Raw genomic sequence first — 17,591 nt, 5'->3', positions numbered from 1 at the left:
AGGGGGGGGGGAAGTCGGCGACTGATAAATTTGTTTCGCGCGAATGTCGCGGTGCGTGGAAACTTGGCGACCACCGAGAGGCACCTGTCCCCCCCTCCCCGCCCCCGCGGCTATTCTCCCTCTTTGAAAATAGATTTCTCACGCGAGTACGTGCGTACGTGGAGCCGCTTGAACGCCGCGATCCTGGCCTGGCGAGATGCGCCATAACGCTCACGAGAAGCGCTCATCCGGGCATGAGACACCTGCACACGTTTTCTCCTTCGAAGATATACTCTTCTTTCTCGGTTTACGTATCGCAGACTTACTTACCGAGAGCCCTACCAATAGACGAAATTTCAAATGTGGAATTAGATCTAAGGACCACGAGAGATCTCTGGGTGTATCGCGAAATGAATGCGATCGTCCGTGATTCGATTTTCAGATAGTACTTCTCTTCTTTTTTTCTCTTTGGTAGAAACTCATGCATGCAGAAGAATTATATATATATATATATATATCAAAAATCTCTCAGAGATCTCTCGCGTCGAATGCCCCTTGAATACAAATATCACTACAGTCTCCATAATAATATCGTAACAATATAGTGATGGTGAAAATGACGTTACACAAAGTATATATATATATATATATGATATACCTCGAGCTTAAACACATTATCATAAAACTCTTTGCTACATTAATAAAATGATGACTTCGTTATTAAAACGCTCAAAACGTGATATACCATACAACACAGTAATGAGTAACAGAGTGTATAATGAGTCATTCGTAAAGAAAAAACAGAAAAGGGAACGAAAATACGAAACGTATAAAATAAGTTTCCTACGGGATATCGCAGAAATATCGTTAACAGCGATTTCCGTGTGTATATACGTGTGAAGTACTAGGAGAAATGGACAAATGTAATATATTCAGTCAAAACATTACTCGTGTCTCTTGAATACCAATGCTGGACGATGCATACACCTGTGCGAAATAGGAAAACCAGTACGAGAACTTTACGGTCTCGCTGCGACATCGAGATTTCGACTTTGTCGAAGAAAAATCTCGCTTCTCCGTTCTTGCATGCGGTTCCCACATTCTGTTACGACCTCTCGATGTCGCAGTCGTGGTTGTTTAATCGTAAGTAGATACTATAATAAATAGGAATATACAAGCAACCAAACGTCAAAAATGCCCTAGTTTTCAGTGTGTTAATAAGTAATTTTCTCATTCGTTTTCCCTTATAGAAATTTAATCAATAGTCGGTATTTGCTCCGAAATTTTCTTAACTATTCGCCAGACCAATGTACTTTAAATCAATACATCTTCGCTTAAAGTTAATCAAATAACTTTTTAAAAGTCGAAATTCGAAAAACAAGATAATGTAACTTAAAATTATGTACGTGTAATGTTGTGAAAAACATTTGTTATAAATAATTCTTCACAACTTAGTTGAAGAAAATATCTGAACTCGAAATACCGATTAGGATTAATTACTTATTTTAAGTATTAGAAAAAACACTGATGTAACACTTAAAGTAAGCAATAAGTATTTTTAATTGGCCCAAGTTATATAAGAAACGCGTTTCTTGTATATAAATATCATTAATTTAAAAATATATTTCCAAAGCTTCGATTGTCGATATATGATTTCTGATAAGAAATTCATGACGTTGGAAAAACGAATGCGAGTTGGACAAAAGTACTTTGGGCCGCTCGTATAACGCTAATACGTGGGGAAGGGGAAGCCAAAGACATTGCCAAGATTGTATATACAGTACGTATAATACACATATAGGTATCGATAGTGGTTGCAGGAAAACTCGATCAAAGCGTGCAGATGGGCGTGCAAAGAGAACCGCGTGCAGGACGAGAAAGAATGAAAGAAAGAGAGAACGGTTCAAAATCGAAAGTAATCTGAGAAAAAGCTGGCAACACGCCGAATCGGATATTATAGCTTTATCGCGGCAGTGCTTCATTCTTTTCCTTCATCTCCCACCAAGTCCTCTTCGAAAATACCCGATCCGGCGAGTTGGAGTTTTACGCGTGCAGTTTTTGGATTAGCGTGTAGCAGAAACGGTCACGTCGCGCGTATGATCTTAAATCTCAATGATCGAAGATCATCGTGGACGAGCCGGAAATGCAGTCGGCGCTCAAACAGTCGGCGAACAACGATGGGGCTTCTCTCTCGCGACGATGGCGATGTAACGAATCACGACGCGCGCACACAGACACACACACAACACACACACACACACACTCTCGCACACTCTCTCTCACTCACACACACACACACACACACACACACACACACACACACACACCCCGCGCGAAGACTCTCTTTCGCAGAATTACGCCCCCGAAAACCAATAGCGATTTAGACGTTGCCCTTTTTTTTTTATTCTTGAGGTAAAACAAAATTGATTACGGTACGCATCGCGCGAGGTCGGACGCGCTGATTGATCGATCGTCGCGGCGCAGAGAGCCCAGCAGAGCCGTCGCGTCGAGGAAGAGCACAAACGATGGCCGGCGGCGGCACCCTGTGTTTCCCTACGTGCCGATCAATCAGTTACTTTCCATCGCCGCTATACCAGAACCAACGAACTGGAAAATTGCCAGTCCGGTCCTATCACGACCGACGCCTCGGCTCGCGGAATCTCAATGATAATCCGCTCTCGCACGTCGCCGACGCGATCTTATTCCCGCAAGACGTGGCGCGAATCTATCCGAATCTTCCACGAATCCCCCCCCGTCCTCGACGTCGTCGTTGGCATCCCGATGAGCGCCGACCGGGTGTTCCGTGTTCCGAAATACGATGCCGGTGTATTTGGCGTTGAGAGTTGCGAGCGCGCGTCTCTCGATCGCGACGAAAAGAGGAATGAAAGAGAGAGAGAGAGAGAGAGAGAGAGAGAGAGAGAAATAAGAGAAAAAGACCCAAATGATCGCCGTAACCGTGCCAAGTACCGATTCCGGAACACGGTCGTCGGTCAGTCTATTACACCAACGGTGTGGCGTTTACCGTTGACGTGAAGGAGTGCAGAGTGAGCGACGGTTGCAGCGCCATTGGTCACGCGACAGGTGTACGTGCCATTGTGCGCGGGTGCGATCGTGCTAATGCTCAGGGCGCTGGTAAAAGCGTCGTGTATCCCGATGGTAATGCTCTTTCTCTGGGACGAGGAGGACGCTTCGTCATGCCCGGGGCCGGAGGCGGTCATGGTGGCGGGGACCCTTAGCTTGGGGCCCCCGTTAATCATCGCGTCCATCCCAGGGCCAGCCGGCGACCGATCGCGGCTGCCCGGATCCTGCGACGACGGCAACGTCCTGACCGTCTCAATCGGGACGTTATCTTTGAGCCACGTGAATGTGAGTGGTAGGTCGCCGGTCACGACTACGCACTGTACGCTAGTACGGTCCCCTACGTTTAAATCGCGAGCAAAACTGAAAGGCGTGATTTTAGGTGGCACTGAAAGAACAATACAGACAAGGTGGCATTCCATCAAAGCAGTTCAGATCACTAAAGAATCACGATGTTGTAGTCGCTAGTCGGGACTCGGGAATATCATCAGGGGATGGGATCGATTCACCGGTCGGTGCACCGATTGCGGGCTTGTGGGGAGGATGAAGGGATAAACGGTCGTAATCGCCGTATTCCGCGCTCCTGCCAGATGCGCCTTCGGAACGGAAAGCAATTTTTCAGAGCGGCGCGATTTCCAGCAGCAACGTGTTACGTGGCAGGGTTGTTCGGGCTGTTCGAGAGGGAGGAGGGAGAGCAACTCCGATACGGCATACGTCAGAAAGCAACGGAAAGCCCGAGATTCGAGAGATGCTCTGAGAGATGCGGTGAGATTAATCGATCCCCTCCCTCTTCGCGGCTTCGACTCGACTTGGTCTTGACGGCGGAAATCAAGACTGCCGCGCATCGCAATGAGAAATTGCGAGAGAGAACACTCGTCGATCTCGATTTCGAGATAATTGCAATCCTCATCTTTCGTCTTCCCGTCGCTTCGACTTCACGTATGATTGCAAACTTTTTATTCATCGTTGCAAACGGATTTTACATTGAGAGAAATTATTTTGTGTGATATGTGACTTTCTTGCTTTTTAATTGAAAAGTTTTGTAAATCACGTATCATACGCAACGTTGACAAACGAGTATTTCTCATGCGAATAACGCAAATAGACGTATCCCGTGACGTGAGATGCTCTTAGGGATGCTTGCTTCGTTACGTTTATAGATCGACAGCGGGTTGAGAGAAAGAACGTGTGCAATTTTAATGAAAGGCAATCGCGTCGGTGATTTTCAACAGAATATTCAGTTTGCCGACGCAATCTCCGCGGTAAACTCCGTATTTAGAACGAAACAAACTTTGTGTACACGCATTGAACAAACGTGTTTGAAAATTTTGGTAGATCGAAAACACGGAAACTCGAAGGAAACATTCAACCAGAGAATGTTACTTTATAAAAATAATGCGTTACCACTACTCGCTACTAAATTTAACAAGTAATACATTACCGTTATTTAGAAAATAATGATTTCCTTTTTGTAGTATTGAAAGTAAGATATTTAAAAAAATTGCAGTATATAATAATCATATACATTAAATAAATATATAATCAGTATTAAAATTTTTAACTGGTATCTCTAAAAATATTTCTTTATATTATTATTTTAAAAAGTATCTTCTAATTCTTTATATTAACATTTTTTAATTTTTAATACAATTATCTTTAGATTAATTTAAACTAAAATTAAAATCAAACTAAATTTTATCAAAAATTTTTACCAAACACGATTTTCAAATATCAATATCTTTTTGTTAAGAGTACATTCCAATATTCACTGCCAGCATTGAAAATCTACAATATGAGACATATGTATACTGCTATACTTACTCTTCAATATTGGCAGTGACTTATCAGAATGCAACTTAAGTACAAAAATATCTTTTAATATTAACTTCTATTTGAATAGAATATTTCTATTTAATAAAAAGTAATACCGTCTACAGAATAGATGTAAAGATCATAGAGAACTAAAGTAACTATAAAAATAACAACCGAACGTTCGTTACTATTCCAGATATAAAAAAAGTAACGATTGTTACTGGAAAAAAAAAAAATGGTAACGGTAACGGCGTTACAAGTAACGCGTTATTTCCCAATCCTGCATTCAACATAGATAGCTGTTTACACATTGTATCAATGTTTTATCGTCGGCAAAGTTGACATATCCTGCAATCACCATGGGGATTATTACTTATTAAATATCTATTATTTAATTCTATACATTTCACGCGTCACGGGGTATTACGAATTTAATATAGAACTACCACTATATCAGCGTCATGGAGAAAAAAGTCGCGCGCGTTATCCCCCATTATGTGCACACGTACGAGGGAGACATTACGATCGAAAGACGTTTTGCGGTAATACCCCGTGCAACATCTGCACGCAGTACGTCGCGTCGTCTGTCTTATGTACAATACGTTACGTACATACGTGGCAGCTGGATTTTTATGTACATAAGTACACGAGTACATAAAAATATTGTGGAGTGGAACAGAGCAGTTTAGGCGAGCGCGTGCAAAGGAGGAATGCTTGAGCGATGCAGTGAGGTGCTGTGCTCTGTGCATAGGTCATTTCCGGACATGTCTTCAGCACGCGCGGCGTACGCGTATTCGCACGTCGCCGGAAATCGCGCGTTCACTTGAAAGCTGCCTCTACGTTATTCGCAAATTCCTAAATGTAGTGCGCAGAAAAAAATCTGCCTTTCGCGAATAACGATCATATGGGTGGTTCCTATTTAGTGACACAAGCCGACACATTGTTCTATCTTTCTTGACATTCGGAGAGTAACAAAAATCAAAAGGCACTTGACAAGTCGACTTGTATTACAATCAAATGAAAAACACCCTATGTAGAACGGACCGTCACTTTAACTTCTGCGCTGTGACGACTGTATTGACCAATGCAAAAACAGTAAAGAATAGCGAGAATGAATTTTCTATTTGCTCATTTATCGGCAGAAAGCTATTCTTTTTGTAAATTTTGGTGAAATGGCAGACACACGGTAAGTTTCTCTAATCTCTAAATTAAAATGTTAACACTGCCGCAATTCAAGTTGATTGCGTGCGATTGGTTTGGATACCTGTACGTGTATCTTGCGTGCGATAATACGTCATTCCGCGTTTGCGTTTTTTGCGAACTATACATTTTACGATTTGCGAATTATGCAGAGGCAGCTTTACGAAAAGCGCTGCGGGCCACAGCTAAGAAAAACGACACTTGTTTTCCATTCTCGCACAAAACACCGTGTTTGATTTCATTTCAAACAAGTCCCGCATATGTAACATGATGATTTTAATCGTGCTTCAGCTCGTAACTCGAGTGTTTTGCCGAAACATTTAATATATGTTCAAAATTAAATATTAAACATTAAGCAAAAATACAGCTACTAGTCGAAAATAGTTCAGTTTCAGCGCGATTTCCGGAACGTTGCATATACGTCATTTTATATATGAACGTGCGCAATACGCGTGTTTTGCATCACAGTAAAATAAACGTATATACATATAAAAATTGTTTTCTCCTCATCAGAAAAAATTCCGTACGATTTCAGGAAAGCCTCCAAATCCAGGGGAGCTGAAAATTGCACAGTGCCTCGCATTTCAACAGAAAACCTAAACATTACATATCCTCCCTTTTTCTCGCTTTTTTTTGTTCCAAATTATACGACGTAATTGCCGAGCGATATAGAAATGAAATGGTCAATCAAAATCAAAACCGAAAAAAAAATTAAATACGTTACACTCTGTAATCGTCCAACGACGAAAAAAAAAAAAAAAAATTTTTGTCGAAATATATATTCCTTCGGCAATGCAAAACTCTCTGCTCCTAATTTTCGCGCAACTCGCATTCGGGTGACGCGTGAATATGCGATCGATAGGATCGATAGGATTCTCGTGCGAAAAGCACCCATGTATTCCGAGGGACGATGTGCAATGCGATAAACCAAAGACTCGGGTCGATGTTGTCCCGTACTAATTAATCCTGCCCAACGTCAAACAACGCTCCATATGGAGTTAGGTTGATGAACCTAATAGAAACATTATGTAAAGATAAAATCGGCAACGCGCGTCAAACGTTGCATGCCGCGCACGTTATGTATAAACGGGCTGCAATTAATACAGTCGGATGGGGCGCCAGGCAATGGATAGTTAATATGTTCGACAAAGGGAGAATGCATATTAACGTGCGCCTGTGATATAATCGCGCTTCGATATTGCGGAGGCAAATTGCAAAAATGACAGATTTTTCGAGCGAGAATTTTTACTAAAATTCCTCCACGTCAAACTTACTGCACTGAAAAAAAGATTCTAATAATTTGCTATTGAATGTGTGTAAAATCATTTCAATCAAATGTGTGTACAAGCAAAAATAATTCCACTTCTCTAAATATTTAATAATTATTACAAAACGGTTAATTATATCATTATACTTGGTAATATACTTACTAAGTTATTTAAGAGAAGTAAATTATTTTTTAATACAATATTAACCAAACGTTTGATTGAAATTATCATACTCAACATTTGATAGCTATTATCACACTGCTAGATATTAAAATAGAATAGTAATCTAATTCTTTTAATATAACATTTTGCATATTTAATTTCGTAAGTGGAAATATAAATCAACTCATTTCTGTGATTAGTTTCAAAATAAACAACATTCACGTTAATATATGCGCTTAATAAATAATAAGCTAAATTTGAATCAAATTTAATATATTTCCTTCATTATATAAATTGTTTAATTCCACTTTTAGTTATATAGTAAGATATATTAAAAATAACTCAATTTGAAATTATATGAATTTAACAGCGCATATTCTTTTTCCAGTGTGGACTTTTTGCCGTTAATCTTAATTTAAAACAAACTATGTACCTTTATAGAAGAGGTATTATACCTTTTACCTGTACGCCATTAGGTAATGAAGTTATCGTACTGTAAAAATTGCGCCAATTAAATATAACAATATATTGCATTAAAGGTATTGTCGTAAGAAATTATTATCTCGGCAAGATCGCGAAATATCTCTTTCCTCCACTTCGGAGGGCAAAGAAACGATATATCGTTTCATTTCGCGAGTACGTGCTCGCGCGCGTAAAGTAATCTCTTCATTTTCAAATGCTAATTTTACGAACACTTTAAATTCCGGTGCTCAATATCGCGAAAGGAATTATGCAGAACTGTTGGCTACGTTTGCTTACCTAGAACACGTACTTCGACCGAGCGATGCGACGTAAAATTATGTTTGTTTCTGGCAGTGCATGTGTATGTGCCTTCGTCGGCGCTGCGTTGCACAGTGTCGATAAACAGCGTGCCGTTGGCGACTCTTTGTCTCATGTTGGTAGGCAGTTTTATGTCCCCTGATAACAACGTTTCGGTATCGATTAAAGGGTAGTTCTCGCGTTCGAAAATATTTGAAATATCCAATAACGATACTTGATTCTGCGAGACGCAAATATTTCACATTTTCGAATCGATTCTTAGCCGCATAAATTAATTTGCAAACATATAATAAAACACGCAACGTAAATTTAATGAACTAGTCCGTTAGATAGGATCAGCCCAATCCCTTGAATTAATTAACATTTTGTTATTTTTAACTTCCATGTGTATCAAAATGTAAATTAATCCATTTCTGTGTCTGAATTGCTTAGTTTCAAAATAAACGACATCCATATTAACATACGCAATTACAAGAGAACCGTCAACACTGTTCCTCGTCGATTTTGATGGACTTTGAATATGTGTTGCAGAGCATCAAAAAAATTTTAAACTCATATTTTTTTAATCTGCTTATCTCAAGGTTTAAGAAGTTGGGACAACTCTTAAGGATAGAGAGATAAATTAAAAAATTTGATATAAAAAAAATATGAAGGTATTATTATTAAGAACATAAAAATATCACAAAACTTTTCTATAAATTATTTTTTCGTATATAATACCTCATAGCTTCGAAGATATTCGCTGAAAATGCAAAAATACGTTATTTTCGAGAGGTTGTTTCGACCCCTAAACCTCGAAATAAGAAGATAAAAAAAAATGGGTGTAATATTTTTTGATACTCTACAACAGTGATGCACAACCTGCAGTCAGCCTGTCGCAACTTGTGCATTACTCACAGTAAAAAATCATATTTTCTATTTTATGCAAAACGAAATGAACATTATGATCTCTTTCTGAAAATAGCCCTCTAAAAATAACCCTTGAAAAGGGTTGCGCATTACTGCTCTGCAATATATATTTAAAGCCCCATCAAAATTGATGAGAAACAATTCCGGTTTCCTTGCTAAATAATAAACTAAATTTAAATCAAGTTTAATACATTTCTTGAGTTAAATAATTCAACTTAATTGTTTTAGTCAAATTAACGACATTGGATAGGAACAATGGTGATCTATAATTAAAAATATTTCAAATTGAGTGCAATTTGACACGATACACTGTTAGAGATATCAAAGGAGCAATAATCCAATTTCACGAGTTAAGTAACAATTTGTTATTCCATCATTTTAACTTCCATCTGTGTCAAAATGTAAATCAATCCATTTTTGTTGTTAGTTTCGAAATATCGTTCATATTAAGGTATGCACTTAGCAAATAATAAACTAAATTTGAGTAAAATTTAATATATCTTCTTGAATTAAATTATTTAACTCAAGAAGATATATTAAACTTGACACAAATTTAATATATCATTGTCTTTGTCAAATTAACGATATATTAGATAAAAGTAGTAGCGACTTATAGATATGATTAAAAATAACTGAAATATAATGTGGCATTATGAATTTAATATACATTTAACAGTGTACGTAGTTAACTGCACATGATATACTTGTTACGAAAGAGAATGATCAATCAATACGGGGGATCAATGACAGACTTTCAACGTATCTTTCGCCGCAATGGAAATATTGAATAAACGTACGGCAAAACTCCCCCGTTATTCGGTCGGGGATTAACAGAAATGACGCACGATGCTTACCTTTTTCCCACACTATCGATTCGATAGGATAACCGGCTACAGGACACTTGATATATAGTTGCTTCCCCGCGACCGCTGAAACGGGCGACATCGGTCTGACGTATGGCAGTCCTGAGATTAGAAAGCAGTAAAGCTCGTTACGCTGCAGCCACGCGGAACAGCATAAAGTTATAAATTTCCAGCTGGAAATCTAGTTCTCTGTTCTCTCGATTCCAGGGAGACAGAGCCGCGTGAAAAATAAAAACAGATAAAGCAGATTTTTAATATCGCCGAGCGAAAAAGGACAATTCTCACACCTTTGGATTTGATCAAACTGCAAGTTTAATATTTAACGATACGGGAATGGAATAACGTTTGTTCGTGATAAATAAGTAATCGGGTTCAACTGTACCAAAGCCGTAATCGTGGCTTTCTGCCAGTCTTTTAATTACGGAAAAACGGTATTTGCTGACTTTTGACTTTCGCATTGACTCACCGTAGATATTGAGCCTCGCCGAGTGCCTCGCTTCGCCAGCGCGGCTGCTGGCAATGCACTCGTACTCGCCGCCGTCTTCGGGCTTTACAGTCGTGATATTAACGTGGGATATTACGTCCCCGTACACGGTCACATATTGGCCAATCAGGAGCCTGTCGTTTTGTGGAAGCGGAAATCCATCTAGCAGCCAGGAAATTTGCGGCGTGGGATTACCCGCGGCGCTGCATTTCAGGGAAACCGATGGACCAGGCTGCATTGTCTGTTCGATAAACCTGTAGACCAGCTGCGGCGCGATCTCTGTTAACAGACGTTACGGCCAGGGATTACGCATACCCCCGGAGTTTCCAAACGCTACCCTTTGTACCCCCGCCTTTTCCCAGTGTCTAACGCACCGCGTTATAGCCGCCTCCATATATTTCTGCGCTCTTTTTTTTTTTTTTTTTGCTCCTCTCTTTTATACGTACGTCCAAATCGATTGTCGAATGTGAAAGCGAACCATCACGAATTTAAGTTCGCGACCTGACGATATCTCCCGTCGACTCGTGAAAGCCATTTAAAAATAATCCAAATAAAAAACTGTGCCAATTGTCGTTGCAATATCCCGTCGATCCGCGGAGTTATCTACAAGTCGTCTGAATAGAAACGGAAAGCCCAATAGCGGATGATACCTTATCAATAATGTCAGAAACGAGAAAACAGTATCATTACATTGTTAATTCGTAAGCAGCAAAAAAATTATGATAGATAGCGGTCAATGTATAATGAAATAAACAGATAAAACCGCCATTTTACGGCACACGGTTCTCATTTCTCAGTTTCCTAAAATGATAAATTCGTAAACTTTGCGACGCGGATACGTACTGGCCGTGAGATAACGTTAACTTTACCAAAAGTTTTCGTATTCATCCGAGAGAGGGAATCCCTTCATCGCCGTCGGCATTATTGATATCGATATTGATGAATGTTTATGATAAGGAATATTTATTTCAGAACGCGCTTTTGTGCTGGTGCAAAACGAGAGATGCAATGTAATTTGAGCAAAGACGCAACATACATTTTCTCCCCCTTTACAGCACGAAATATTACAACAACCATTAATATTGCTTCGAAAGATTGCAATATTTCATAAAGCATTGCTGCAGATTATGCAATATTTCAATAAATAATAAATTTTTATCGTTAAAATATTATTGATTAGCATCACTTTTCGAAATACATGCAACAAAGTTATGTTCAAAAACAAGGAGCCCAGAAAGCACACCGGAAAGAGTTTGGGAACTTCTAGGAGACTCGTCAACTCGATTTGTATATTTCTTATAGGAGTATATTTCTGGGTGTTTTCTTTTTACGAGAGAAGTGAGTCCATCTTGGCAACGGGGTCGCATACTTATCTATTGAATTATAATATTGCAATATATTACAATATTTTCTACATAATATTGATGTTACAATATTTCACAATATTGTTGTAATATTTCCAATCAAATATTATAATTTCGATATTGTACAATATCGCTGTAATTTTTGTAATATCGCGCGCTATTAAAATATTGCTGTAAGATTTCGTGCTGTAGGGATTATTATGATTTCTACCAGGGAAACGCGCGAAAGGTGGGGAAAAAGGCGTACCATTTATTTAACGCGAGTTAACTCGATAGTTAAAAGTTGAAACTCACCGGAGCAAATATCGGAGGCTCGGCAGTTTCGCTCGCGTATAATTAAAAGACTACGCGGAGCCGCCATTAGTAAATTATCAATTAGGTTGATTATTCACCGCTATTCTGGCACTCTTGGCGAGAGGAAATTTTAGATTGCCACGTTTCTCAAGATTCGTAAATTAATGTTTAAGATCGCGGCGCGCGTACCTTAACATGGAAATATCATGAAATACGTTATTGCGACAAAAAAATCTCTCTCGTTGTATAAATGAAGACTTGTATGAATAAAAACTCGGCAGCATTAAAACCCAAATTTACTTCCCAATATATCTGTAGGAGTAGAGACAGTACACAACAGTAGAGAAAAACATCGCATTTTGAGCATTGTCTCTGATGAACGATTATTAAATAATATTATCATATATCAGATATAATTTATTGCGTATCAGGTACAATTTTGCGAATAATGTATCTCTGTTTTGCATAGCGTTTGCACACAGTTCTTGTTACGCTCCCTCTCTGTAATATCGTGTCCAAAATAATAAAATGTTTAAAAAAAAAAAAAGGATATTTTCCCGAGACGTGTAATTATGAAGATTAATATGATTTGCTTACGCTCTAATGAATATTAGTTAGTGTCGGGCCGCCACTTGTTTTCTCTAAATTTCAGGAAACATTACTGCCGAAACGCAATGATGTTTCCAGGCAAAACGGTCAAGCTCGTTGGTAACAAAAATTACGCTGAAACGCAATGAGGTCATATTCCAGATTGAAGTTTACGCGAAATGCCAATGACCATTTCGGTTAAACGGCACGATAAAGCATGATTTACATGAGCGATATATTTTTCCGAGGTTATACGTTTTCCAAGTGCGGCAAAGTAAATCTTTCTCTCTTTTCCTCACTGGCGAAACGGGAGAATGCCATAATCATAACAGACAAGATATCACGTTCGCGTAATTCCATCTAGCAGGGCAGGGACCGCCGGCAAAATTCGCAAATTCGCCGAGATGTTCCCACGGACCGGCTTTCATACCCCGACGTATCTATGACGCATAATAAATAGACGTAGTCGGTCGCGCTGCTCCGCGAAATCGCGCGCGGCTAGCATGCAAAGCATCGGCAAAACCGCAGGAATCTCGTTAGCGTATGCAAATCCAGGGGTAGTAGGTACTAACTATCCTATCGTGCTGCGGGCGATCCCAACCTAATGTACACTCTATACCCCTACAGCTTAGAAATCATGGAGACGGGAAGAATCCTAATGACAAGGTAATAGGCACCCGGCTCCGAACTTGGACGACGTAAATTACTAATTTTCTATCCGTCGTCGTAACCGGTACGTCGTCGTAACGGGCTTCATTACTATGGGTATGAATAGCGATTACATGACATTTTGTTGACGTAATGCAGAAATTAGTGCGCAACTATTCCTCGCGTAACGTAATTTCGATGATAAAATATTTTTCCGTCGTAGAAAAAACGATCTCGCTGCGATGTCGTCCTGCATGATTTTTTTATTATCTTCTAACGAAGCCAATTATTAATAAATATCTGGATGTTGATGTATACGAAAAATTAATCCAGTGTTTTTTAACACTCTATGTATATAAAAGAGAAAAATAACATTTATAATGCTAAAAAGTGCAGAAAAATGTATGAAAAATAATATAACATTATACAAAGTACATACAGAATACGAGATATTTTTAGTGCTTTCCAGCAAGAAATCACAGTGTAACACAGTGATCGTTTCATCTTTGTTTAACATTGACAAATAAAGTTGATGATTCACTGTGTTATGTCATATGTCGTTGGGAAGCATTCTATGTTTTCTGTAGAACCGGACTTAAGTAAATTACAATATAACACATATATTTACGCTTGTTTCTAGATGTATTTTACATACAAATTTACCCACAACAGTTATTTTTAATAAATAACTTTTTAAATCGATCTTTGTTAAATCCAAGACCAATGACAAAGACATATGACAAAGACATAGTGACTACTGGCTCCATTTTTATTTATTTTGTATATTTTTAAAGTAAGTAGAAAAACACTTAAAAAAGATGATTGTATTATTTTTTCTTATATTTCTGTACGATCAAATAGATATAAATTTAATATTATGTATATACACGTTTATACATTGATTTTTTAATGCATTTTACATACAGGTTTATATAAAACAAAAAAATTAATAAAAATATAAAAAATATAGAATAAAAACAAAAATAATAAAAAATAAATAAAACAAAAAATAAACAAAGCCCCAAAAGAAAGACCAATAATCGCTACGTCCTCGTCATTGATTCCTAATTAAACAAACAATGATTTAAAAAAATTATAATATTTATTTTTAGAAAATGATTGTGTATAAGTTTGTACATAAAAATGCATATAAAAATAAATAAAGTAAATATATATTTATATATTTAGAATTTATACATGTCTGAAATAAAGGAAACAGTTTCGTACAGAAATAGAAAAAAACATTACATATGTAATATACAATACGTACTTTGTACGATGTTATTGTGTTATAGAAACCTTTCCTGCACTTCTTAACATTATATGTTATTTTTCTCTTTATCAAGGAATGTTATAGAATTCGTTTTTTTTTTATATGCTAATCGATTAGCATAATTTTGATAATTCTTGTACTTTTTTCTTTATCTTATATTCTATTTATAAAGTTCCCGTTAATTATATTGGTTTAACATGTCTGAAAACTTAGATCTAATAGAATACTATAATATTATTTTATCGGATACTTTTTGTCCAAAGAGAGATTTAGTGTTAAAATTACTCGACAACCAAGAGAAAACCGGGATAAGAAGGAAGAAGGAAAGTAGTAATTTAGCTCGCGCGTGATATCCGAACTCGGATTACAGCGTAGGAAGAAACAAACTGTACACGGCGTCCAAGATCGGTACGCTTGTTTCCGACGAGGGAACGGTAGCCGAGCGTGGGCTATAAGCGATTTTGAAAGAAAATTTAAACTTTCAAAGGTCATAAAAGTTACCAAATGCCGGCCGTATAAAGGTTAATGGCCGCGAAAGCTCGTACGAACTTCCAGAAATGTACAAATCGCTCGTAAGAACGGCACGAAACTCAGCACGCTTTTCCTCGCCAGCAGCAATATTCTCCTCCCGAGGTGGAAGCAGTATAAAATAAAAACTCAAAGCTGGAAGGACCTACCTTTGGAATTATATCTCGAAATCTAATTGAAAAATAATACCCATCTTGCGAATAAAAATACCAACCAATGTTGTTTAAACATTTAATTAAAACTGTAATTTCTATATACTCAGTCGACGTCTACTAAAAGTAACATAATATCAATGTTAGAATTTTTCGCACTCAACAATGTAATGTTATATATAGCACCATGTGTTATGTTACATCTATGTTGTTGTGAATGCAAAATTATATCATTGATATTACATTACTTTTAACTGATGTCGACTGGTAATTATTAATATAATGGAATTTCAACAGCAATAACAGGATAATTTAAATATGAATAAGCCGATAAACGTGCCGAAATCGAACTGTGGTTTTTCGCGAAAAATTCCGGAGGGAATTCCAGAGGGAGAGTTTTTTCACGTGAAACACATCGCGCTCTAAGTTACCGGACATGTTCCACGTGTCATATGTTACCCGTGTGATCCGTCCAATGCTTGGCTGCGATGTTATCGGTGAAACCTATCGTAAATCGCTTTTATTATATTTCGGGGCAAATTCGCGAGTCGTGCGGTTGTCCATCGGACATTGATGCGCGACGGTGAAGGTCTCACATCGGGGGTTTGCGAGCGGGAGAGCAAACGAGGCCATTTTCGTACAAAAATGGCACGTATCCCGCGGCGAAACGACCAGCCGATGGAAAATACGTTATGGAGGGAACGCTGCGCAAACAGGCAGCCCTGTTCCGCACATGTACCGAGTTCCGCAGCCGTTAACCAACATTTTCAAACCGCGAGCAAACCAAGTTTCTGATCAAGTTCGCCAAACACGCGATCGCTCGTTCGAGCTCTCTCTTTTTTTCCCCCGTAATAAACGCGCGAGCGAGAATTGTTAAATGCATTCTCGATCTGCCGTTAAACAACAATTTCCGATCAGCAATGATGATAACAACGTATCGTAACTTATCGCTAATATAATATTCTATTAAATACAGTATTCTATTATATTTATATAATTTATATAATTTATATATAATTCTAAAATAAAATAAGAATCAGTGTGCTGGCTAGATTAGATAACGGAAAATAATTATTGTTCAAGTTAGGTAATGCGATTTGGCGTAACTTTGCTGCTGTTGGTGCAAACGAAACTCAACCGGAGTTAATCGAAACCGAGACCACGATTATCGTTCCACAGATGGGAACACGCTCCGTAAAGCACAATCGGAAGAGAGATGAGGGCACTTCCCCGCAAAAATAGCACGTAGCCTGCAGGGAAGTCGTGCTACTTCCTGATGGAGAATGCGTTACGATAAAATGGCACGCGAATAGTGAATCGTAGAGAGAAAGAATTCTACCGTATTAACGGCAAAACACTCAACGATTGCTCGATAAACAAGGGCTTTTTTTTTATCCAGATCGATAAATTCTAGCGTTAATAAGATATAAATACTTATAAATAATTAAACAGTAAACTATGTATAAAATTTGTTACCGCGATAAAAATAATTTGATTTAGGGATGACGAGAAAAGTCGTTGAAAATGTCTCGACCATTATAATAGGTATTGTATATTTTACGAATTTTTAATTTGCACGGTTTTGCTAAAATATCTAAAAATTGAGCTAGATACAGGTATGAAAATAATTTTGTCAGACAAAATAATTATATAGGACGCTCAAATATACATTGTTCAATCTATATATAAACATACATTATCCAATACATATGCATATACATATTTGATACTATAGTGTATCACAAATTTAACTATTGTTTTGATATAAAATAATGATATTAAGTAGGAGTAGTAGTGACTTAAATTAGATTAAAATTTGACATTATAAATTTAACAGTAAATGAGCGATGTTGCAACAATTTTTGACATTCTAATAATCATCTAAAGCGTTCTACATAATTATTTTAACGGTCCGACAAAATTCTTTCTAGATCTGTATCTGTAATATGAGCTAAATTTTCAGACTACTGTATTCAGTTGAATTTTCACTTCAACAAACTCGCTTATTCCGCGTAACAATTTTGTAAGTAATAATATAGACATTTTAGAATATCATTCAGTTTAAAAATACGATCGAATATGTCAATTATATTTAATTTGTCACCGAAAGGGAGATCGCCGATCTTACAACAATTCCAAGATTTTCGAGTCTCCGGGTGACGGCACGACGACTATCTTGAGTTTGCCCAACAACATTAAGGCGTCGCGA

General features: G+C 37.8%; 1 protein-coding gene across 1 annotated transcript in view; it reads right to left on the bottom strand.

Annotated features, from left to right (window-relative positions):
• The window catches only part of LOC108749666 (Down syndrome cell adhesion molecule-like protein Dscam2), a 95,860-nt gene that overhangs the window by 28,110 nt on the left and 50,159 nt on the right, over positions 1 to 17,591 (bottom strand). Inside the window, exons 8-10 of the mRNA XM_018488497.1 lie at positions 10,518 to 10,814; positions 10,043 to 10,153; positions 8,259 to 8,417 (exon numbers count right to left, since the gene is read on the bottom strand). Coding sequence (XP_018343999.1) covers positions 8,259 to 8,417; positions 10,043 to 10,153; positions 10,518 to 10,814 — 567 coding nt within the window. The remainder of the gene's footprint in view (positions 1 to 8,258; positions 8,418 to 10,042; positions 10,154 to 10,517; positions 10,815 to 17,591) is intronic.

Source organism: Trachymyrmex septentrionalis, unplaced genomic scaffold, assembly GCF_001594115.1.
Source record: "Trachymyrmex septentrionalis isolate Tsep2-gDNA-1 unplaced genomic scaffold, Tsep1.0 scaffold31, whole genome shotgun sequence".
In the NCBI taxonomy this organism is placed as follows: domain Eukaryota; kingdom Metazoa; phylum Arthropoda; class Insecta; order Hymenoptera; family Formicidae; genus Trachymyrmex; species Trachymyrmex septentrionalis.
The sequence above is the reverse complement of the archived record's forward strand: the minus strand, read 5'-3'. Positions and strand labels throughout refer to the sequence as shown.